Here is a 24,146-nt window from a genome sequence, read left to right on the forward strand (position 1 = left end):
TCCATTCTTATATTTGTACTTTATTCATGTGAAATGGGATGCATGCTCTACAGAATGTAAACTTAGGCGTTCTGGCCTTGCAATGTAATTTATGCAGACAGCATTTAAGAGTAGCTTTGAAGTCAGCAAGATAGACCTGAGTTCAAACTGTGGTTGTGGCATTTACTACTGACTGACTTAGGGAAGGTACTTAAACCTGTAAAACCTAAGTTTACTTACAAAAAAAAAAAACAAACATAACATTTATTCATAGAATTGCAGATTAGCTACACATTGGACACACAGCACATTGCTTCATACATGGTCCTAATTTTCTCTAAAAAAATATGCTTGTGTTTTCTTATGTCAATTTGAGCATTTCTTTAAACCTAAAAGACTTGAGAAGTGCTGAATTGAGATAACACATATCTGTAGTACATATGTATCTCAGAAGCAAGGCTTCCGAGAAACTAAAATTTGCTTAGACCAGGGAATGGCAAACTTCCTAAAAAGGGCCAGACAGTAATGTTTTGGGTCTTGTGGGCCCCAGATGGTCTCTGTAGCATATTCTTTTTTTTTTCCTTATAACTCTTTAAACATTTAAAATCTCAGCTCTCGTGTCGTACAAAAAAAGAACACAGGCTAGATTTGGCCAGCAGGCTATAGTTTACTGATCCCTTGTTTAGAAATTTCTAGTATAAGTTAGCAGATATCTAGTAATAGTGACATCTATGTTGAAAATAATAGTTAACACTATACAGATCTTACTATATGCCAGGCATATAGTTTTAACCCTTACCACAGAACTAAAAGATATTATCCTCAAACATTGACAACACAAGCAAATTGAGGAATAGAGAGGTTAAGCATTTTGTCTGCAGTTACACAACTAGCAAATGGCTACACTGAACAAGAAAGTCTAATTCCAGGGTTGGCTTTTTCTTTTTTTCCTTTTTTTTTTTTTTTTGAGATGGAGTTTCACTCCTGTTGCCCAGGCTGGAGTGCAATGGTACGATCTCAGCTCACTACAACATCCACCTCCTGGGTTTAAGCAATTCTCCTGCCTCAGCCGAATAGCTGGGAGTACAGGTGCCCACCACCACGCCTGGCTAACTTTTTGTATTTTTCGTAGAGACAGGGTTTTACCATGTTGGCCAGACTGGTCTGGAACTCCTAACCTCAGGTGATCCACCCACTTTGGCCAGCCAAAGTGCTGGGATTAAAGGCGGCAGCCACTGTACCCAGCCAGCTTTTTCAAGATGGGGTCTCACCGTCACCCAGGCTGGAATGCAGTAGTGCAATCAAAGCTCACTGCAGCTTCAAACTCCTGGGCTCAAGTGATCCTCCCGCCTCAGCCTCTTGAGTAGTTGAGACTATAGATGTGAACCACTGTGCCTGGCTGAGAGTCTGCTATTATACTATACTACTTTGTTACCAACCTTCGGACTTGGTCTCTTTAACAGTAGTTTCTCCTAAAATGCCTTGGTCCTCTCAAGAAGCAGTAGAGGGATGCGGTTTGAGACTTTGTCAAACTACCTCTGAGAAGGTTAAGAAGAGAATGAGAGGTAAATAAAGCAATGTTAATCAGGGGCATCAGTGACACTCACAGGCTAGGAGAGCTCCACAACTGTTCACAAGAAACCATTCCTTAACATTAACTGTGCTAGTACTTGCAAGGAAACATTGACTGGAAGGCTCTCATCTGAATATATCTTTGGATATTTCTATCAGATACTTTTCTTCATGATCCTATGGGAACATTTTATTTGGTTTAAAGGGTCAATACCCTGAGAATGTGAAAAATTGTAATGTTTAGGAGACTATGCCATTCAAAAATCATCTCTGGCATCAGTCATCCAATACTCCCATTCTCTCCAAAAGACAGAACCCCCAAGTTCTAGTTGGATGCATGTCCACATTCCCCAGTAAATATATGAATGATACTGGGAGACAAATTTCTGATTCTTGAAGAATGAAGATGCAACACAGAATGGGGGTAAGGCTAGAAGAAAAAAAAAAAAAAAAACTCTGATATTAAGAACTGGAGATAAAAGCAGGAACTCATCATTAATTCTTTCTACCTTTCTACTTCTCTTCCTGTCTATATACCTCTTTCCCCTCCTTCATCCCCTAGTGGAAAAAAAAAAAAAAAAAAGGCACATCTATTACAGCTATTACCCAGATCTTGATGTTTAACTACCATCCCCCAATCAGAAGAATCTGAGTTCTCAAAGAAACAGCAAATTCCATGGATGGGGCAGGAAGAATACCAGATGAGCTTGGAACACTGTATTGTGTAGATGTGCTCAAATTTATTTAAAAATACATGACGGGCAAACAGGACAGAAGGGAAACTTCCTTAGAGTAGAACAATAATCTAACAAGTGTTGGAGGAATGATGAAAGTTGAATATATCACCCTTTTACACCATCAGAGCAATTACTGATTTAGGCCAGACTTAGAGAATGCTTAAACTAGTGGAGGAAAATTTATGAAAAACAAGTTATTTATAGAGTCAGGAAGTGTCTCCCCACAAGTTACCTTTGTAATAAATAAATTACAAAGAAAAAAATAGTAATTTCACAGTGGAAAAACCCAGCATGGCCCTCCCCAATCAAGTGTTCCAAGTTAACATCACCTATAAAGGTACAAACATACCGTGTTTCCTGATGTGCTGCATACCACTTAGAATCCTCAGGGGAAAAAACGTAATTCAAATCCAATTGTAAGGAAACCTCAGGCAAATCCAAATTAAGAGACATTCTACAAAATAATCTCAAGAATATCAAGGTCATTAAAAACAATGAAAGAGGTAGCAATTCAGATTAAAGCAGTCTAAATGCAATGTGTAATCTTTGGACTCTAGAGCAGAAAACCAATAAATATATTATTGGGATAACTGTAAGATTTAAATAAGGTCTGTAGGTTACATAGTGTTATGAATCAATAATAAATTTTCTTTCTGGGTGCAATGGCTCATGCCCATAATCCTAGCATTTTTCAAGGCTGAGGTGGAAGGATCACTTAAGTCCAAGAGTTTGACACCAGTTTAGACAACATAGCGAGAACCCATCTCTACAAAAATCTTTAAAATTAGGTGGGCATGGTGGTCAACGCCTGCAGTCCCAGCTTCTTGAAAGGCTGAGTGGAGTTGAGCCCAGGAGTTCAAGGCTGGGGTGAGCTATAATCACCCCCCTGCACTTGCCTGGACAACAGAATGAGACCCTGTCTCTAACTAAATAAATCACTGGAATGTTGTATTAAAGCTAAGTAGATATCCTTGTTCTTAGTAAAGCACACCTAAGTATTTAGTGTAGGGAGAAGGATATAACATATTCATATGGCAAAACTTTATGTATAAATGCATATAACATGTATAAGTATGGGTATATATATGCTCATACTTATTGACAGAATAATTCAAACATGTTAACAACTGGTGAATCTGGGTAAAGAGTATATGGGAGCTTTTATATAATTTCTATAATTTTTCTGAAAGTTTTAAATTATTTCAAAATAAGTTTAAAGAAATATAAAAATATATATAAAGTAAAATCCCATTATTTAGAGAGAACTATAAGTAAATACTTATTCATCTATGCGTTTTTACAAAATAGGATCACATAAAAATCTCACATTTTTTTTTTCAAGTTAATATACTCTGAACATCTTCCAACATCCACAGCTAAAAATTTACCTTTTCCCATTTGATGTCTGCAGAGTGTGCTGCTGGATTGGTAAAGCACAAAATACTTTGGCAATCCAACTATTTCTGTTTGCTATTAAAACAATGATGCACTGACTATCCTTTATTTGTTTATTTATTTGGGACGCAGTCTCGCTGTCACCAGGCTGGAGTGCAATGGCGTGATCTCGGCCCACTGCAACCTCTGCCTCCCGGGTTTAAGCGACTCTCCTGCCTCAGCCTCCCAAGTAGCTGGGACTATAGGCACGTGCCACCACGCCTGGCTAATTTTTTTGTATTTTTAGTAGAGACGGGGTTTCACCATATTAGCCAGGATGGTCTTGATCTCCTGACCTCGTGATCCACCCGCCTTGGCCTCCCAAAGTGCTGTGATTACAGGCATGAGCCACCATGCCCATCCATACTATCCTTTAATATACCTCTATGGCAGACATCTATTTACTTCTGAAGATCAAAGATTCATCCCTGGGGATATATTCCTTAATTTTAAATCTATGTACCATATAAAATAATCATATTATGAGTCCTTAGTTACAGAAAATTTTTAGTCAGTAATTTTATTCATTTTTCATAGCTTTACAGCTTTCATGAAAATAATGATCACTGTAGGTATAAAATGAAAATTAAAGAAAAGGAGTAACTCAAAACTCTCCCTGGCCAAAAAACCAGTTAGCATATTGCAAATATCCTTCCACACATTATCTTCAGGCATATATTCACATTGAAAGGTGATCATTTATATTAACTAGATCTTACCAAGAGAGCCACAAGCCCCATTTTTCCCCTAAATACGAGTTCTATTCCTGTTCATGGTTCTATGTCATCATCTTGATGGATTTGTTAGAAAGATCCCAAGTGTGAATAAACCCCCTTCCACTCTCAATACTTTTATAGGGTTTACCACCAGCATGCACTCTCCAAAAACTTGAAAAGGTGCATTCAGACAAAAGTTGGTAACATACTTCTCATTTCTAAAGCTTTTTGCCAGTATGGACTTTCTGATGATATGTAAGACGTGAACGGTGACGGAAGTCCTTATCACATATGTCACATTTGTATGGTTTTTCTCCAGTGTGGACTCTCTGATGGGCTTGAAGACGTGCACTCTGACTGAAGCCTTTACCACACTCTTCACATTTAAAGAGTTTTTCCCTGGTGTGAACACCCAGGTGGACTCGAAGATTTGAGGGGAGACTGAAGGCCTTACCACACTCCTCACATATGTGGGGTTTCTCTCCCGTATGGACCCTCTGATGATGGCGAAGATTCAAGCTCCTACCAAAGCCTTTCCCACACTCTTCACATTTGTAAGGTTTTTCTCCAGTGTGGCCTCTCTGATGGTATATAAACTGCGAACTGTATCTAAAGCCCTTTCCACACACATCACATTTGTATGGCTTTTCCCCTGTGTGGACTCTCTGATGGGATTGAAGACCAGAGGACTGACTGAAGCCCTTACCACAGACACCACATTTGTATGGCTTCTCTCCAGTATGGACTCTCTGATGTACCCGGAAATCGATGGCCTGACTGAAGCTCTTATCACACTGCTCACATTTATAGGGTTTCTCTCCTGAGTGAACTCTTTGATGCGCATGAAGATTTGATCTCCAACTGAAGCCCTTCCCGCATTCCTCACATTTATATGGTTTTTCTCCGGTGTGAATTACTTGGTGTAGTTTAAGATTTGAACTATAACTGAAATCCTTACCACACACATCACATCTGTATGGTTTCTCTCCAGTGTGGACTCTCTGATGGGTTTGAAGCTTTGAGGACTGACTGAAGCCCTTCCCACACGTTTCACATTTGAATCGTTTCTCCCCAGTGTGGACATTTTGATGGACTTGAAGATTTGAAGCCTGACTGAAGCCCTTACCACACTCCTTACATTTATAGGGTTTCTCTCCTGTGTGAACTCTGAAATGAATATGCAGATCTGTATTACGGGTAAAGCCTTTCCCACATGCCTCACACTTGTATGGCTTCTCTCCTGTGTGGACTCTCCGATGGCATATTAATGGTGAATTGTGGCTGAAGCCCTTACCACACACGTCACATTTGTAGGGTTTCTCTCCAGTGTGCACTCTCTGATGGATGTGAAAATGTGCAGCCTGAGTGAAGCCCTTACCACACTCCTCACATTTATAGGGTTTCTCACCCCTGTGGACCCTCTGGTGAACACGGAGATTAACACTCCAACCGAAGCCCTTACCACACTCTTCGCATTTGTATGGTTTTTCTTCAGTGTGGACTCTCTGATGGCACTGAAAATTTGAACTCTGACTGAAGCATTTACCACATTCCTCGCATTTATAGGGTTTCTCTCCAGTATGAGTTCTGTAATGAATGATAAGACCCGTGCTGCTACTGAATCCTTTGCCGCAACTGTCGCATCTATAGGACTTTTCTCCTGTATGATTAGATTGGTAAGAATGAAAAGAGCTCTTATTGAAGCAATCACCAGATTCATGACATCTATTGAGTTTCTCTCCTGGGTGAATTCTCTGAAGAGTTTGCAGATGTGAGCTTTGACTGAGGCATTTTTCTCCTGTGTGAACATTCTGATGAAGGGGAAGCCCTGGGCTATAACTGAAGCCCCTTCCACACTCACCACATGGATGGGGTTTCTCTCCTAAGGGTAATTTCTGATTGGTGCCATCACTAATGATTTTGCCATATTCATTACCTTTGCAGGGTTTCGGTTCTGTGTCAGTTTTAATATGCTCATGAAATGGTGACTTTTTCATGAAGTCTTCATGTATATGCAGGTTATTTTTCACATCAATTTGCTTACCTCTACTCTGAATCTGTGACTCACTCAGATATATATTCCTGCAAGAATGCTGGGTTCTCCAAAACGAAAACTCTTGATTTTCAATATAAATCCCTTTAGGGTTCATTATATTGTTCTCATTTTCAGAAACCTCAATAGAGTCACCTTGTAGTAACTGGGAACTCTTCCCCTGAAGACACCTGGTTAATTCCCTTGCAACCTGTTTCCAGATTTGCCAGCAGGATAGCTCTTGATTTGAAAGGTATTTTAATGCAAATTTTTGGAGCGTCTCCATCTTATTTTGATGCTTGCTGCCTATAAAAAAAAAAAAAAAGGCAATATTTAGAGATGAGGGCAGTAAATGCTTTCTTCAGAAATATCAGAATTTCACACTTAGGCCATAGGAGAAAGCCTTGATAAACCAGGGAAAAAGTGACCTTGTCCTTACAGCATCGTGTATTCTTTTGTCATGTTTTTTATACAGGTGTAAACAAAGAATGGGGTCCACAGGCTCCCATTCACTAAGTATAAACATGATCCATTTAGAACTCTAAGTCTAACAATTTAATATGAGAGCTAAAAGCTAAAATCAGGTAGCTGCAAGGCAACAAAAAGACAATCCACATTGCGAACTACAATAACATCAATTAATAGCCTACTCACCTCTTCCTCAGTAGACTTATGATAAGTAGGATTCTAATAACCAGTTAGGTTAGAAAAGTTCAGACTGTAGGCATAAAATAGTATTTTAGATCCTGTTAGAAACTATTATCCAACAGGAAATTTGGGAAAGCAGTTGGAATAAGATCATTGTTCTAAAATCTGGTAGAAATCCAGGTCTCTGGACAAGAAGTGGAAAAGGGAAAGTTAATCTTGTGTAACTAGGAGAGAACTTCGGAGAGGAAAGAAATAGAGCATAATGCAAACTCTCAAAGCTAACACAGAAGACGAAGAGAGGGAGAGGTATGTTCAGCTTGGAAACTTCCTCCCAGAAAGCAGGGAGCCTTGCTTGTTCTCTTGCTCCTGTCAGGTCTCTGCTCACATATTACATGTTACTCTATCCATGATGCCTTCCATAACACACGATCTAAAAATAAATCAACAGTACCACCATACACCTTTTTTTTTTTTTTTTTTTCAAACAGAGTCTCACTCTGTCGCCCAGGCTGGAGTGCAGTGGCGCAATCTCAACTCACTGCAACCTCCACCTCCCAGGTTCAAGAGATTCTCTTCCTCGGCCTCCCAGGTAGCAGGGATTACTGCCACATGTAGAGCATGCCACTACACTCAGTCAATTTTTGTATTTTTAGTAGAGATGGTGTTTTGCCATGCTGGCCAAGCTGGTCTCGAACTCCTGACCTCAAGTGATCTGCCCACCTCGGCCTCCCAAAGTGCTGGGATTACAGGCTGAGCCACCACACCTGGCCTGCCATACACCTTCGACTCTTCCCAGTTCGATTACCCTGCTTGACTTTTCCCCACAGTACTTATTATTTGATTTACTATATACTTTCTTTTTTTTTCCTTTGTCTCTTTAGACCCACTAGAATGTAATAGTCATGGAAAAAAACACGCATTTTGTTTTCTTCATTGCTTTATCCCCACTGTAACAAGGGTTTTCAAATTGCTGCGATGCATTAGTGCACCATGAAACCAAGTATATAACTTGTGACCAAAAAAAAAGAAAAACCAGAATAAGAACATGCTTAGTGTATTAAAAGCAATAAGAGTAGTTTGTAAACATACACATAAATATAAACATATTTATGCGTAGTCAAGATGTAAAATTATACTTATGTTGAGGGTCATGGTTAGAAACATATGAAAGACTTTGGCTTAAAATGCTTAGAGGGTGGTTTACCAAGTCCTAATCAAGTAATTTGCCTAAATGAAATGTTACATTCTAATAATACAAACTGAAAAAAAAATATTGACAGGTATCTACACATTTCTGGATATGGCAGGCTGAGTAATGACACGCGACCCCCAAGAGATGTCCACATCCTGAACCCTCAAACTTGTGAATAGTTAATGTACATGGCAAAAAGGAATTCACAAGCCAGGTGGCTCACACCTGTAATCCCAGCACTTTGGGAGGTGGAGGCAGGTGGATCACTTGAGGTCAGGAGTTCGAGACCAGCCTGGACAACATGGTGAAACCCTGTCTCTGGTAAAAAAAAAAAAATACAAAAACAATTAGCCTAGCATGGTGGCGGGCACCTGTAAGCTACTAGGGAAGCTAAGACACGAGAATCGCTTGATCCCAGGAGGCGGAGGTGGCAGTGAGCCAAGATTGCGCCACTGCACTTCAGCCTGGACGACAGAGCAAGACTCTTTGTCTACAAAAATTTTTTTTAAAAGCAATTTATAGATATGATTAAATGAAAGCTCTTAAGGAGATTATCCTAGAATATCCAATCAGCCCGAAGTAATCACAAGTCCTTACAAAAGGGAAGAGGGAACCCTCCCAGATTTCACCCTATACATCTCTCCCTTTTGCTGGTTCCAATGTGTATCTTTTTTGCTATAATAAAACTGTAAGTCCAGGCCGGGTGCAGTGACTCACGCCTGTAATCCCAGCAATTTTGGGAGGCCGAGGCGGGCAGATCACAAGGTCAGGAGATTGATACCATCCTGGCTAACATGGTGAAACCCTGTCTCTACTAAAAAATACAAAAAATTAGCCAGGCGTGGTGGCAGGCACCTGTAGTCCCAGCTACCCGGGAGGCTGAGGCAGGAGAATGGCGAGAACCTGGGAGGCGGAGCTGTAGTGAGCCAGGATCATGCCACTGCACTCCAGCCTGGGTGACAGAGCAAGATTCCGTCTCAAAAAAAAAAAAAAACCAAAAAACTGTAAGTCCAGCACCTTCCCGAATTCTGTTAGTCATTCTAACAAATTATCATGGAACTCTCAAATTTGTAGCTACTTGGTCAGAGGTGAGCAAAATTATCTGGGAATCCCTAAACTTAGAGCAGGTATAGAGATCAGTCTTGTGGAAGACTATGCCCTTACTCTGAAAGTCCAGACTAACTTCAGGTGTTTGGTACCAGAAGTCACCGCAACATGTAAAGTGCTTCTCACATTGCTTGTGGTGGAAGCTAAGATTAATACATGTGGATGCAAATTACACTGGAAAACCAATTTAGAAATTCTGGAATTTTCTTTGCCTAATCAAGACTCACCTCAACTCCACAGGTATGTCAGTGCCTTTGGACTTCTGGAAATGTCCAATTCAAAACTGCTGAAGAACTACTGTATGTAAGTTATATAACTGTTTGGGTATTAGAGGGAAGGGAAAGTGGGAAGTCAGCTGTATGGATAAGGCAGTTTTCACCAATGAGTAAAGTCAACTTGATACTGATACAAGGAAACTGATGAACTGTAATACCTGCCATATTGCCATTGATAATTTTTGATAGTGTAGTTACACATTCCAACAGCTGTGAATAGCTTTTATCTTCTAAAGTTAGTAGGTTTGAATATTTATATATCCAAAAATGTCTTAGAAATTACGAGTTATGTTAGACATCCACTAGAAGACAGTGTTCCCAAATAATTAATCATACTGCTGTGCTCTCAATCTATGAGTTAACTCTCAGAGTAAAAGGGATGTGATATCTACTTGTCTCCATTCTCTTTAAGTTTTTTGTTAATAATTCTTATAAAAATAAACCCTTTGGCTGGGCATGGTGGTTCATGCCTGTAATCCCAGCACTTTGGGAGGCTGAGACAGGCAGACCACGAGGTCAGGAATTCGAGATCAGCCTGGCCAACATGGTGAAACCCCATCTCTACTAAAAATACAAAAACAAGCCAGGCGTGGTGGCAAGTGCCTGTAATCCCAGCTACTCAGGAGGCTGAAGTAGGAGAACTGCTTGAACACAGGAGGCAAAGGTTGCAGTGAGCCAAGATCACACCACTGTACTCCAGCCTGGGTGACACAGCCAAACTACATCTCGGGGAGCAGGGGTGAGAAGGCAGGGGAAGCCCTTTAACATGTGTTCCTCTGACTTAGGAAGAATGTTTCAGAATATTACTTGTACATGGAGCATGGTTGCAAAATCCTGAAACATGTTGAAGGTATCAAAGAAAAACCTTTGAGATAAGGTGGCAGAAAATGCTACAAGATTTGTTAAAAGAAGGACTTTGTTTATTATGCAAAAATGAAAAGTAACAATACCTAGGATAATTCCCGAGGTTAAGTTTGCATATGAAAATGAGACCCAGTAAAGTGAAGCAAATATCTGACATTCCTAAACACATCAAACATGAAGCAGCATGTAGACCTAAAAAGGGAGATGAACCAAAGAGGATGAATTATATCCATCAACTACTCACAGAATTCAGAGCCTAGTCTATCATGTTAATAGATAAGCTTACTTGTTTTGTTTTTGGGGTGGGGAGAGCATATAAATTTACATCATCCGCGGTGTCTCACGCCAGTAATCCCAGCACTTTGGGAGGCCAAAGTGGGTAGATCAGATCAGACATTCGACACCAGCCTGGCCAACATGGTGAAACCCCATCTCTACTAAAAATACAAAAATTAGTTGGGCGTAGTGGTGGTCATCTGTAATCCCAGCCACTTGGGAGGCTGAGGCAGGAGAATCACTTGAACCTGGGAGGCGGAGGTTGCAGTGAGCCAAGATGGCGCCACCGCACTCTAGCCTGGGTGACAGAGCAAGACTCGGTCTCAAAAAAAAAAAAAATAAAATAAAATAAAATAAATTCACATCATCTAGGAATACCTAATTTTTATTTTTAATTTTGTGTGTGTGTGAGACAAAGTCTCACTATGTTGTCCAGATTGGTTTCAAATTCCTGGGCTCACTTGATCCTCTTGCCTCAGCCTCCTAAGTAGCTGGGACTACAGGTGTATGCTAACATGCCTGGCTAATTTTTCTCTTTTTTTTGTAGAGATGGAGTCTCATTGTGTTGCCCAGGTTGGTCTGGAACTCTTCAGCTCAAGGGATCCTCCCACTTTAGCTTCCCATGTAGCCAGGATTACAGGTGTGCACCACCATACCCAGCTTACTTTTAATTTTTAAGTAAGTAGACCTGAGGAATATGCGAATTAAAGAGAAAGCAAAGAGGAGAGAAACGAAAGGTAAGGGGATGGAAAATGGAAAGAAGATGGTATTTTAAATTAAAATGGTAAATTTAAACATACAAGACCTCTCTAATGATATAACATTTGAGCAATGACTTGAGTGCAATAAGTAAGGTGCTGGGGAGACTCTCCACCAAGGCAACGAGGAGAGCTAGTTAGAAGCCATGGAACAGAAGGGAACTTGGTATGTTTAACAAATACTCCAAGGGCGGCCAGCATGGCTGAGATGATCTAAGCAAAGGGAAAGGAATGGGAGATCAAAGAGAAACTTGGTGAAATCTGACCAGGAAGGGTCTTGCAGTTCAGTACAAGGACTTTGAGTGAAATGGGAAGGTTGTGAAGGCTTCTGAGCAGAGGAATGACAATCTAATGTGTTCTTTAAAGAACCATTCTGGGCCAGGTGCGGCAGCTCACATCTATAATCCCAGCAGTTTGGGAGGCTGAGGTGGGAAGAATGCTTGAGTCCAGGAGTTTGAGACCAGCCTGGGCAACACAGCAAGACCTCATCTCTACAAAAAATAAAAAATTAGCCAGGTGTCATGATATACACGTATAGTCCTAGCTACTTAGGAGGCTGAGGGGGGAGTCCGCTTGAAATTAGGAGGTTGAGGCTACAGTGAGCTACAGTCACGCTGCTGCACTCCAGCTTGGGTGACACGGTGAGACCCTGTCTCAAAAAATAAAGATATTTAAAAAAATAACCACTCTGGCTACCATTTAGAAAGTAAACTGTAGGAGCACAAGGGAGGAGGTGGGGAGACCTGCATGGAAGCTGTTGTTATAATCCAGGTGAAAGATGACCACATTCAGACCAGGGAGGTAATGGACATGGTAAGATGCAGACTAACCAGTACCTGAAAGAACACACACAGGGTTCTCACCAGAATACCTACTTCTTTGGGTTTCTGTTTCCATCATCCAAAGCTTTTCTTCTGCTTCCAATTGGGATACCATATCTGGTTGGAAGGGAAGATGCCCTATGAAAATGTAGATTTATATGTATTTAAGATGAACACACAACTAAAATACATTTTTGTCTGAACCGTATAAGCCTCACAACCTCTAGAGTGATATTTTATTACTTATTTTATTTATTTTTTATTTTGAGACAGAGTCTCACTCCATCGCCCAAGCTAAAGTGCAGTGACACAATCTCGGCTCACTGAAACCTCTGCCTTCAGGGTTCAAGCAATTCTCCTGCCTCAGCCTCCTGAGTAGTTGGGATTACAGGCACCCGTAATGCCCGGCCAATTTTAGCATTTTTAGTAGAGATAGGGTTTCACCATGTTAGCCAGGCTGGTCTCGAACTCCTGACCTCAAGTGCTCCACCCACCCTGGCCTCCCATATTGCTGCAATTAAAGGCATAAGCCACCATGCCCGGCCTCTAGAGTGATTTATTTTAAGATGTTTTTAGATCATGAACTATAATAAGAAATTTAGGTTGTGGCCTAGAGTTCATATACATATATATGTGTGTGTGTGTACATATATATATATATATATCTCAAGTTATACTTAGCCAATGTCTGTTTTCATCACATTTGCAACACTATATCTCACACCATTCACTGAAAATTGTCACAGTTTTTGATGCAATGTGAGCAGTTCCTGATAAGGAACTCTGATATTTTCTATCCTTATCTGTTTTATTTCACTGGAAAAAAAAAGCCAATATAATGCACTAAGTTAATGTATTGATGGGTTTCATTTGAAAGACAAGGTGTTTGAAAGATAAAGCATAGAAGCTAAATTGTCCATTTACGGTTCATTTAAAACAGGGTTTTGCAACTGCGGCACTACTATTTTGGACTGGTCAATTCTGTTGGGAGCACTGTCCTGTGCACTGTAGGAGATTTAGCAGAATTCCTGGCTACTACCCACAAGATGCCAATAGCACCCCTCCGTCAGGTGTAACAACCATTTCCAGACATTGCCAAATATCTTCTGGGGGCGAAATCACCTGTGGTTGAGAACCAGCAATTTAAAAGGATTTTGCCTGAACAGAAAGACCAGAAAAACTTGTGCTGTTTTCCCAGAGATTAGAAAACCTTTTGTCTTCAAGAGCAAGGAACCGTTTTAAAAGGTTCAAACCCGTGAACACCTGAGAGCAAAGAGATTCTCAACGGAGTTGAAATTCAGGGTCAGACAGTGCCTGTCCTCACCCACTGCAACCAGGTTCTTGAAGTTCTCCACCATGACATCTCGGTACAGCTTCCTCTGGGTAAGATCCAGCAGTCGCAGTTCCTCCCTGGAGAAGACTACAGCCACATCCTTGAATGTCACAGCCTCCTACAACATCAAACAGATGTAACCTCAATCTTACAACTAACCTCCACTGGAAGAAGGGTGGCATCAAGAAGGAAAAGAGCACCACAAAAAAATGGTTATAGATTCCAAGAGATCTGTCAATTTTCAGTTGTGACAGTTTTCCCTCTCTCACTATCTCCTACACCCATCCCCACAAAGCCTGGACTTTATCAGTGTTTTTTGTTTTTTTCTTTTTTGAGATGGAATCTCACTCTGTCACCAATGCTGGAGTGCAGTGGTGCGATCTCTGCTCACTGCAACCTCCGCCTTCTGGGTTCAAGAGATTCTCCTGCCTTAGCCTCCCAAGTAGCTGAGATTACAGGCGTCCACCACCACGCCTGGCTAATTTTTGTATTTCTTTAGTAGAGACGGGGTTTCACCATGTTGGCCAGGCTGGTTTCAAACTCCTGACCTCCAATGATCTGCCTGCCTCGGCCTCCCAAAGTGCTGTGATTACAGGTGTGAGCCACCCCACCTAGCCCTATCATTGTTTTTAATGTTTGCAAAGCTCACAGGCCTTCAGCAACCCCCAGGACGGGTATATAGCTCTTCCAGTGCTTTCAAGGCACATGTCACATCCACCTACTACAGGACGCACAGCTGCTTAAAGCACTGGCTCTGGAGTCTGGCCAGGTTCAAATTTCAAGGTTTTGCCTTTTACTAGTTATAGGACCTTGGGCAAATTCCTTAATCTCTCACTAACTCAATTTCCTCTTCTTTATCATTGTATCTAAATTATAAGGTGTACGAGCCTGACACAGAAGGATCACTTCAGCCCAGGAGTTTCAGGCTGCAGTGAGCCATGATTGTGCCACTGCACTTCAGCCTGTCTCACTTTTTAAAAATAAATACATTTTCAGGCTAGGCGCAGTGGCTCACACCTGTAATGTCAGCACTTTGGGAGGCCAAGGCGGGCAAATCACTTGAGGCCAGGAGTTTGAGACCAGCTGGGCCAAGATGCTGAAACCCTATCTCTACTAAAAATACAAAAACATTAGCCAGGCGTGGTGATGTGCATCTGTAATCCCAGCTACTCAGGAGGCTGAGGCAGGAGAATCACTTGAACCTGGGAGGTGGGGGTTGCAGTAAGCCAAGATGGCGCCACCGCACTCCAGCATGGATGATGAGTGGAACAGTGTCTTAAAATAAATAAATGTTTAAAATTAAAATAAATAATCATAAAGTGTTTGAAAGGATGAGATGAATAAATATATGTAAAGCACTTAGAAGTGCCTGGCACACCATACGTGCTCAATAAATTCAAACAACAAATATCTTTATGATCTCTTTTGTCCCATTTTTGACTACATACAATAGTATTCCTTGGAACTGATGATTTATCTTTAACCAATCCAAATAATGTACAATTAATTACAGATTTTTACTCTAACCAATACTGCAAAGATCCTTTTACAGAGATCATGGTCAAGAAGAAGGAACTGCAAAGTCACAGAATATTTACTTTAAAAATTTTGGAAATGTAATGGAAGATTTTCCCCTCCAAAGGTTTTCCCAGTTCACTTTTCATGCAACAGTATAAGCATTCCTGAATCTCTAGACCCTGGCTAAATAGGACTCAGTTCCTTTTTCTAAAAAGGTCATTGACAATGTAAGTAAAACCAATATATAAATAGAAAGCTATTTTATTAACATTTTCACAGATTTATTACTGACCATCTTTTTTTTTTATAAATTTGTTTCTTTTCTTTATGACACTCCTACTCATTTCTTTTGCTCATACTCCAGTTGGAATTTTCTCTATATTACTAATCTTAACAGGAATTTTAGCTATTAGACCTTTACCTAATGTTTACGTATATGCCACCGGTTTGCTGCCTGATAGCTTTTGCTGTAGGGAAATTTAAAACACTTACATAAAAACTGTGCTTGAGTATCTACGTTCATGGAATGACTAAGAGACAAAACTAGAGAAGAGATAGGCATTGAGATGGAAACTGGATGAGGGGCATTGCTGGGGTCTGTCCTCCAAAAGGTAACATCAGGGTCAGCTGCACTGGTTCACGCCTATAATCCCAGCACTTTGGGAGGCCGAAGTGGGTGGATCACCTGAGGTCAGGAGTTCGAGACCAGCCTGGCCAACGTGGTGAAACCCCGTCTCTAATAAAAATACAAAATTAGCCAGGCATGGTGGTACATGCCTGTAATCCCAGCTACTTGGGAGGCTGAGGCAGGAGAATCACTTGAACCTGGGAAGCAGAGGTTGCAGTAAGCTGAGAACATGCCGTTGCTCTCCGGCCTGGGTAACAAGAATGAAACTCTGTCTCAAAAGAATAAAAAGGTAACATCAGGTACTTCTATGATATGCGCTCATGTCTGTGAATGGAAAACTCTTTTGTTCTGTCTACCTTTATATGAAAACAGAATGCCAGATATTCCTAATAGTTGGAAGCTTCAGTGTCCAATGAGTCAGCTACCTGGGAAATTTGGGGCAGCCATAAAATGTTCCCATAACCTGTTTCTTCCTATTTAAACTGCAGATAAATCATCTCCATCCTCACATCTGAAAAAAGCAATGACAGATAGAAAGGGCTGGCAAGACATCTAAGTACTACTAGACCCGAAACTTACGTACATGTAGTTACTTTGATTAAATAAATTCATACAAGAAATAAATGAGTGATAAAAACATAAACAGGAAAAAACATATAGCTCTTCTCTGAAAGCATCTAATAAAATTACACCATGTCATTCTTTAGATGTTCTGTTTACAAAACACCTGAGGGAACCAACATGAAACTGAGACATGAACCTCTTCAATGCAGAGTTCCTAAAACTTTAAGGACAAATAATATTGAATTCCACCAGAATTTCTTTTGATGGAATTGTTTTTATGTGTAGGAAAAAAAGTCACTGGATTTACTTTAAAGTAGTAAAATTCTGAAAATATCTGAAAGGCTAAATAAGGAATAGTTTTTTTTGTTGTTTTTTAAGGGCACTGCAATTCAATGGCATATGATGTAATCACATACAATGCAGGTGATGTAATTAAGTGGAGAATACACACTTGAAAATTTCATCTACCCAAGTATTGCAAAATGTGTATGAAAAAGGAACATGGGAAAATGAAAAAAGCTAGTTCATAAGCAGGATAGTAGTGTAGATTATTTTTGATTAAAGCTTCTATTATTTTTTCAAACACTGTTTTGTAAATTAGTAAAGGTGATAAACTAAAACAAACACATGTTAGCATACAACATGCCCTGAAGATCTGTTTTCCACTAACCTTTTCAAGAAAGAGAAAAAATAAATCTCTAATCTTTGAGAAATAAATCACACCTTAAAAGACAGTAAGGAATCCTTTACTTACCTGAAACTTGGTCATTTTCTCCTGCTCCTTCTGGGGAAGGTCATAGTCCTGAGATGGCATAACTGGGGAAGACCAAAGACACCATGAGACACAAGCCTGCTGTTAGCCCATGTGGACATATAGGGAAATTACAGAAATAGCCCTACTTCAGACAGGTATAGCCACATACAGCTTGGTAAGCAGAACATGGACTGTATTCCAGCTACAAAAAAGCATGATAGTTCAGGGCCATTGGGCAGTGAACAGTCTGCACAAACGCAGCATTCCTGCTACAAGGATATCTGATGGCAGAGACAGTAGGAAACAAGAGGCAGTGCAACAACATATGAGGGCTCTCAAGTCAAGTATCTGGGTTTAATTCCTAGAAATGATACTTACCAGCTGTGTAACCTTGGGGATATTAAAAACCCTCTCTGTGCCTCACTTCTGTTATGTATACAATGAGGACATGGTAAGAATCATAAATCGTACCTCTTTCATAGGGTTTTTCCAAGGATTAAATAAGTAGATGGAGAGTTCCAAGAACCAGGAGTCCCTTTCTCTTACAGTTACAAAAAAGCAGATGAGGCCTGGCATGATGGCTCCTGCCTGTAATCCCAGCACTTTAGGAGGCCAAGGAGGGAGGATCACATGAGGTTAGAAGTTTGAGACCAGCCTGGCCAACATGGCAAAACCTCATCTCTACCAAAAATAAAAAATTAGCCAGGCGTGGTGGTGCATGTCTGTAATCCCAGCTACTTGGAAGGCTGAGGCACGAGAATTGCTAGAACCTGGGAGATGGAGGTTATAGTGAGCCAAGATGGCACCAATGAACTCCAAACTGGACGACAGAGTGAGACTGTCTCAAAAAAAAAAAAAAAAAAAAGCAGATGATACTTTGCATCATACACTTGGCTTGCAAATATTGCTCTCCTATGAAAGTCACCTTTAATTTCTGATAAGCCAAAATCTGACTTAAAATTTCTTTTTTAATTTGTTGCCCAGCTAGTAATATTTTACTGACACTGATATCAGTTTTCTAAAATGTGTCATTCCAGGTCAATTTACTTCATTAAGCCTGGAAACAATCATTGGTAAATCTCTTTTATGTGCACAGAGAAAAATACACAGCAAAGGGAAAGATAAAGACACAAATGAAAAATCAAGAAACATGAAAGATAAATTGAGGGTTCCATATTTGTCTAACAGGAATGGGAGAAGAGAATGCAGGATGGAGGGAATGACTGAGAGGTCTTAATTTCAAGATACAATTGCTGAGAATTTCACACAACTGATAAAAGATACAAGTTCGCATACAGAAATTCCAAACAGTATAAATAAAAATAAACATACTCCTAAACAAATCGCAGTAAAACTCAGGAATGCAAAAGACTAAACAAACATAAAGAACTGGAAACAACAATCACCTTAAAGCTCCTAGAAAGAAAATATAGTTGACCTAAAAGAAATAACAATTGGCTTGACAGAAATAGGGTAACAGAATGGAAATTTAAAACAAATTAATATTACCTCCAAAATAAATTGTCAACCTGAATTCTATGTTCAACTAAATGATAATCTACATGAGAAAGAAACAATATTTTAGCTGAAAAAAAATGAAGAAAAATTTGTAACCATGGGAACCCTAAAAGATGGACTGTAAAAAGCAACGGTAAGAAAACATTTGTGACTATATTGGTAATATAATAATCTTTGTTTAAAAAAAGCCAAAGAACTATAATGACAAATTTTGAGGGTGGTTATAATAAAAAGTAGACCTATAAAAACCTAGTCTTCTTAAAAAAAAAAAAAAAAGGTACATCATCTTTTTCTTTCTTTCTTTTTTTTGAGATGGAGTTTTGCTCTTGTCACCCAGGCTGGAGTGCAATGGCGCAATCTCAGCTCACTGCAACCTCTGCCTCCCAGGTTCAAGCGATTCTCCCGCCTCAGCCTCCCAAGTAGCTGGGATTACAGGTACACGCCACCACGCCCGGCTAATTTTTGTGTTTTTAGTAGAGACGGGGTTTCACCACGCTGGCCAGGCCGGTCTCAAACTCCTGACTTCAGGTGATCCACCTGCCTCAGCCTCCTGAAGTGCTGGGATTACAGGCATGAGCCACTGCGCCTGGCCCCATCTTCTTTTAGATTTTTTTTAGTCTCAATATTCTTCAGAATAAGAACACATGCTGATTAAATTTAGTATTTGCTAACAGAATATTTTTAAAGTTAGAAGAATGACACAAAACCATATAAACCCCAGACCAGTTGAGCACAAATAAAAGGGAATAAGTTGAACAATGAAACACAAGAAAGGAGAACAAAATATACACAGAGATAGTAAAAGCAAATTATCCCAGACTGCACTAAAAAAATATATATATATATAAATATATTCTAAAAGACGCTACAAAAACATAATGACAAAAAGTTTGAAAGAAAAAGACCAAAAAAAGATATACTGTACTGAGCAAATAGCAACATAAAGCTTCAGTTTCAGAGGTCATGGTAAAATATGAAAAAAAAACTGACCCCAGCTACTCAGGAGGCTGGGGCAGAAGAATCGCTTGAACCCAGGAGGCGGAGGTTGCAGTGAACCAAGATGGGGCCACTGCACTCCAGCCTGGGCAACAGAGCAAGACTCCATTTAAAAAAAAAAACAAAAACTACTGACCTGATGTCTGGTATATGCTTTAAGACAACCGTCTGCAGCCTTTTTGGCACCAGGGACCAGTTTCGTGGAAGACAATTTTTCCATGAATGGGGACGGGGAGATGGTTTGGGGATGAAATGTTCCACCTCAAATCATGAGGCATTAGTTACATTCTCATAAGGAGCGCACAACCTAGATCCCTCGCATATGCAGTCCCTCCTATGAGAATCTAATGCCCCTGCTAATCTGGCAGGAGGCAGATCTCAGGTGGTACCACTCCAATCACCTCCTTCTGTGCCATCAGGTTTCTAACAGGCCACAGACTAGTATCAGGTCTGCTGCCCAGGGGTTGGGGACTCCTGCTTTAAGACAATCTAGTTTTTTTTTTTTTTTTTTTTTTAAAGGAGGGGGGGTGGAAGGAGTAGGAGATAGTCTGCAGCAAATGTTGTGTTGGTTACATGAGATTCACTGCACCACTCATTTGACAGTTGAATATGCTTGAAATTTTTCAGCTGGGCGCAGTGCCTCATGCCTATAATCCCAGCACTTTGGGAGGCCAAAGTGGACGGATCACCCGAGGTCAGGAGTTTGAGATTAGCCTGAGTAACATGGTGAAACCCCGTCTCTACCAAAAATACAAGAATTAGTTGGGGGTGGTGGCACACACCTGTTATCCCTAAGTTACTCAAGAGGCTGATGCAGGATAATCATTTGAACCTGGGAGGTGGAGGTTGCAGTGAGTTGAGATTGTGCCATTGCACTCCAGCCTGGGCAACAAGAATGAATCTCCGTTATCACAAAAAAAAAAAAAAAAAAGAAAGAAAGAAAAAAAGAAAATTTTCATAATAAGAAAAAAACTACACAGAATACCAAACCTATTTTGAGAAACATCCATAGCAAATACTAAAGAGAAACACTATAAAGTGCCAGCAGTTTTATTATAAGTAATTTTTTCTTTATTCTTATGTTTTCTGAATCACTGTCCAATAGAAATATACTGAGACACATACGTAATTTTAAATTTTCTAGCAGTGACATATAAAAAAGGCAAAACAAAAACAAAAATAGGCAAAGTTAATTTTAACAATATATTTTATTTAAGCCATTGAATCCAAAATATTACCATTTTGACAAATAATACAAAAAATTGTAAGGCATCTTACACTTTTTGCACAAAGTTTTTGAAATCCAGTGTGTATTTAACACTTATAGCACATCTCAATTTGAACTAGACACATTTCAAGTGCTCCTAGGGCACACATGGCTTACAGCTACTGGATTGGATAGTGCATCCTATAATGAGCATTCATTACATCTAATAACCAGAATATGACATATTTTGACATAGAATGAAATTAAGTAAGTGAGATGTTGTAAGATTTTTCTAAAAAATTCAAAATTCATCAGTGCAGTTTTTGAGGTCTTCCACAGTAAAATCTATACCTACATTCCCAAGGCTGATTTCCAACGACTCACCTGTAGCCATATGGATTACTATTTAAGATAACTGAAGATGACTATATCATTAAGATCACAGACACTGAAAAAGGAATAGAAAATAAACAACAAAAACCAAAGAAACAAAAACAAACAAACAAAAAAGATCACACACTCTGAAAAGGAATGCTTGGGTTCAATCCCAAATCCACCTCTTACTATCAGTTGAATAACTTCGGGAAAGTATTTAATAACATAAGCTCTGCCTAATTTCCTCATAACATAATAACTAGACCTACTTCATCAATAGCTATGGTCCACAGACGAAAGGCTTAAAATCAAAGTGGTAAGATGTTATTGGTAATACTCATTTCCAAATAGCTTTCCTACCCACTCTCACATTTATTCAACAAATATTTCATCATTTTTCAGTAGTAACTTACTGAGTGAAGGAAACGACTAACTGAAAGGGCAGAAAACGGAACAACAAAGTGCATTCAAGAGCAGGTACCTGGGGCTATGCTGGGAGAAGCCAAGAAGTCCCTCCTTCCTCCTCTTTGCGAATTAGGAGCCGGAGAATAAAAGGACGCTGTCAGTTAGCATGATGGAGTCTCCATCCCGGATAAACGGCAGTAAACATCCCCACGCATTGGAGCCCGATGACTCAATCCTTCCTAAAAAAAAAAAAAAAAAAAAAAAAAAAAAAAAAAAAAAAAAAAAATCAGTAAAAGTTCGGAAAGAGCTCGGTCTCCTGAAGGATACGTCATGGCATAAAGCCCTGACCTTTCTTCTCTCTTCACTGGAGCTTCCAGTAAAAAGGGCGCTTGCGAGGTAATCACTGTATCAACAGCACAAGCCAACCCAGTATCTGGTGCCACCACTGTTCTAAGGTTTCACCCGTATTATCTTGTTTAATTCTAATTACAACCCTACCTAGTAACTACTATCTTTATTCTATTTTAAAGATGAGGAAATAGGAGCGCGGATCACAGTTAACTTGCTGTTTATTATACCCACAGAAGTAGCGGCGCTGCTCGCCAAGTGCAGGAGGAGAGCAAACTTCCACCCTCGGCCTCTCGGCCTCTGCCGCGGCCGCGACCTCTCCATCCTAAGACTGATGGCTGGGGAGCGCCTATTCCCAAGCGGAGGCTGAAAAGGTTCAAGAGGGGTCGTGGTGGGTGACGGGTTGACTCACCTCCCAGACCCAAAAGATGGTGGCGGCCTCGCTTTCTGGGGCGGAAGTGGCTCTCCCTGCCCAGAGCTCTTGAACTACTCTTCCCAGAAGGCCCGCGCTCCTGCGGCCCAATTGTTTTCGGACAGAGTTCTGGAATACGTTTCCCAGAATTCCCAGGAGCAAGAATCATCCAGGTGCCCCCGTCTTCGCGCTTAAACAAACAAACAAACAAACAAAGGAAGAGAAAGAGCGAGTGAGAGAGGGTTACCGAGAGTGTGACAAAAGAACCTCCAAATTCTCGGAGCTCCCGGACTACAACATCCAGAATCCCCTTTATGGCTTCTTGCTGTTTAGCCAGGCCGAAGCAGTTCTCTGATGTCAGTGGAATTTAGGTTTTTCTTATTAACAAAAGTAATAGCAAATGTGTGAAGAATTTGAGCCCTAAAATAAAAAAAAGATTATAGGCCGGGCGCGGTGGCTCACGCCTGTAAGCCCAGCACTTTGGGAGGCTGGGGGGCTGGAGGGGGCGGATCACTTGCTCACGAGTTCGAGACCAGCCTGGCCAATATGATGAAACCCGGTCTCCACTAAAAATATAAAAATTAGCCGGGTGTGGTGGCCCGCGCCTGTAGTCCCAGCTACTTGAGAGGCTGAGGCAGAAGAAACACTTGAACCCAGGAGGTGGAGGTTGCAGTGAGCCAAGATCGTGCCACTGCACTCCAGCCTGGGTGACAGAGTGAGACTCTGTCTCAGAAAAACAAAAAACAAAACAAACGATTATGAGAAACAGATCATGTGATCCTGTACTAATAGAATTATACCCACCACGTCTCCAAAAAAGGCAGGGGAAACCCTTTTTCACATTTAACAGGATCAACTAATAGGAAAACTACTCTTTAGTTACAAAAAGAATGAAAGACCAAAAAAAATACAAGGAAGGCAGAATATATTGTGGATTTCCACTTTCGTTAATAGCACAGTCATATAATTCAGAACAGCTTGCTTGCTGAGGATAGCTAGACATAGAAAACACAAGCTTTGGCATATTGTATGATCAACTCCTCAAAGCAACTGAGGCCGCTGTAATCATTCCTCAAGGAGTTTCTGACTCTGAAAGATGAACAAGTTTATTATTTCAGTGTTTAAACCATTATCTTTATTTGCTTAAATGCATGATGGAATTGATGTTTCCAAGAATTGAGGGTTGAAAGAAGAGAGCAATACCTAAAAACATCCACATATCCACTACAGTACATGTTTGCAGTTCTCATTTACTAAATATATATTCTTTATTCTGTTATATGTAACTATCTCTTATAAAGAACCAAGTATGTGCCAGGAACTAGTCCAAACTATTCAGACTCTGGGACCCTCGCTATATTTTCACAACTTTTTTCTTTTTTCTTCTCTTTTTTCATGTTGTTGTTGTTGTTAGATGGAGTTTCGCTCTTTTGCCCAGCCTGGAGTAAAGTGGCACAATCTTGGCTCACTGCAATCTCCGCCCTCACTCAGGGTTCAAGCGATTCTTCTGCCTCAGCCTCCCGAGTAGCTGGGGTTATAGGCACCCCCCACCACCACCACCACGCCCAGCTAATTTCTGTATTTTTAGTAGAGATGGGGTTTTGCCATCTTGGCCAGGCTAGTCTCGAATTCCTGACCTCAGGTGATCCACCCACCCCAGCCTACCAAAGTGCTAGG

General features: G+C 40.4%; 1 protein-coding gene across 8 annotated transcripts; it reads right to left on the reverse strand.

Moving 5' to 3' along the window:
• Window positions 1-897: 897 nt before the first annotated feature.
• Window positions 898-23,169, reverse strand: ZNF227 (zinc finger protein 227). 8 transcript variants are annotated; one of them, XM_037991784.2, is made up of 6 exons: window positions 22,470-23,169; window positions 21,786-21,948; window positions 17,209-17,270; window positions 13,736-13,862; window positions 12,466-12,528; window positions 898-6,776 (listed from the first exon to the last, which is right to left on the reverse strand). In XM_037991784.2, exons 3-6 carry the CDS (start codon window positions 17,266-17,268, stop codon window positions 4,657-4,659), a joined length of 2,370 nt encoding a protein of 789 aa, XP_037847712.2. In that variant the 5' UTR covers window positions 17,269-17,270; window positions 21,786-21,948; window positions 22,470-23,169; the 3' UTR covers window positions 898-4,656. The 8 variants fall into 8 exon arrangements, with proteins under 8 accessions (XP_037847712.2, XP_037847709.2, XP_037847710.2 ...); XM_037991781.2 differs by having other exon boundaries at window positions 12,466-12,549; window positions 22,470-23,168; XM_037991782.2 differs by lacking the exon at window positions 22,470-23,169 and adding an exon at window positions 22,292-22,463 and having other exon boundaries at window positions 12,466-12,549.
• Between the last annotated feature and the right edge of the window lie 977 nt (window positions 23,170-24,146).

The sequence above is a fragment of the Chlorocebus sabaeus genome, chromosome 6, assembly GCF_047675955.1.
Source record: "Chlorocebus sabaeus isolate Y175 chromosome 6, mChlSab1.0.hap1, whole genome shotgun sequence".
Taxonomy (NCBI): domain Eukaryota; kingdom Metazoa; phylum Chordata; class Mammalia; order Primates; family Cercopithecidae; genus Chlorocebus; species Chlorocebus sabaeus.

Excerpts from the sequence above, each read along its gene's own strand:
- ZNF227 (XM_037991781.2), bottom strand. The coding sequence starts at position 17,268 with ATGCCATCTCAGGACTATGACCTTCCCCAGAAGGAGCAGGAGAAAATG. Across the intron at positions 12,550-13,735 it reads CAAGAACCTGGTTGCAGTGG|GGCATCTTCCCTTCCAACCA; the intron begins GTGAGGACAGGC and ends ACATTTTCATAG. Across the intron at positions 6,777-12,465 it reads GGAAACAGAAACCCAAAGAA|GCAGCAAGCATCAAAATAAG; the intron begins GTAGGTATTCTG and ends TTTTTTTTATAG.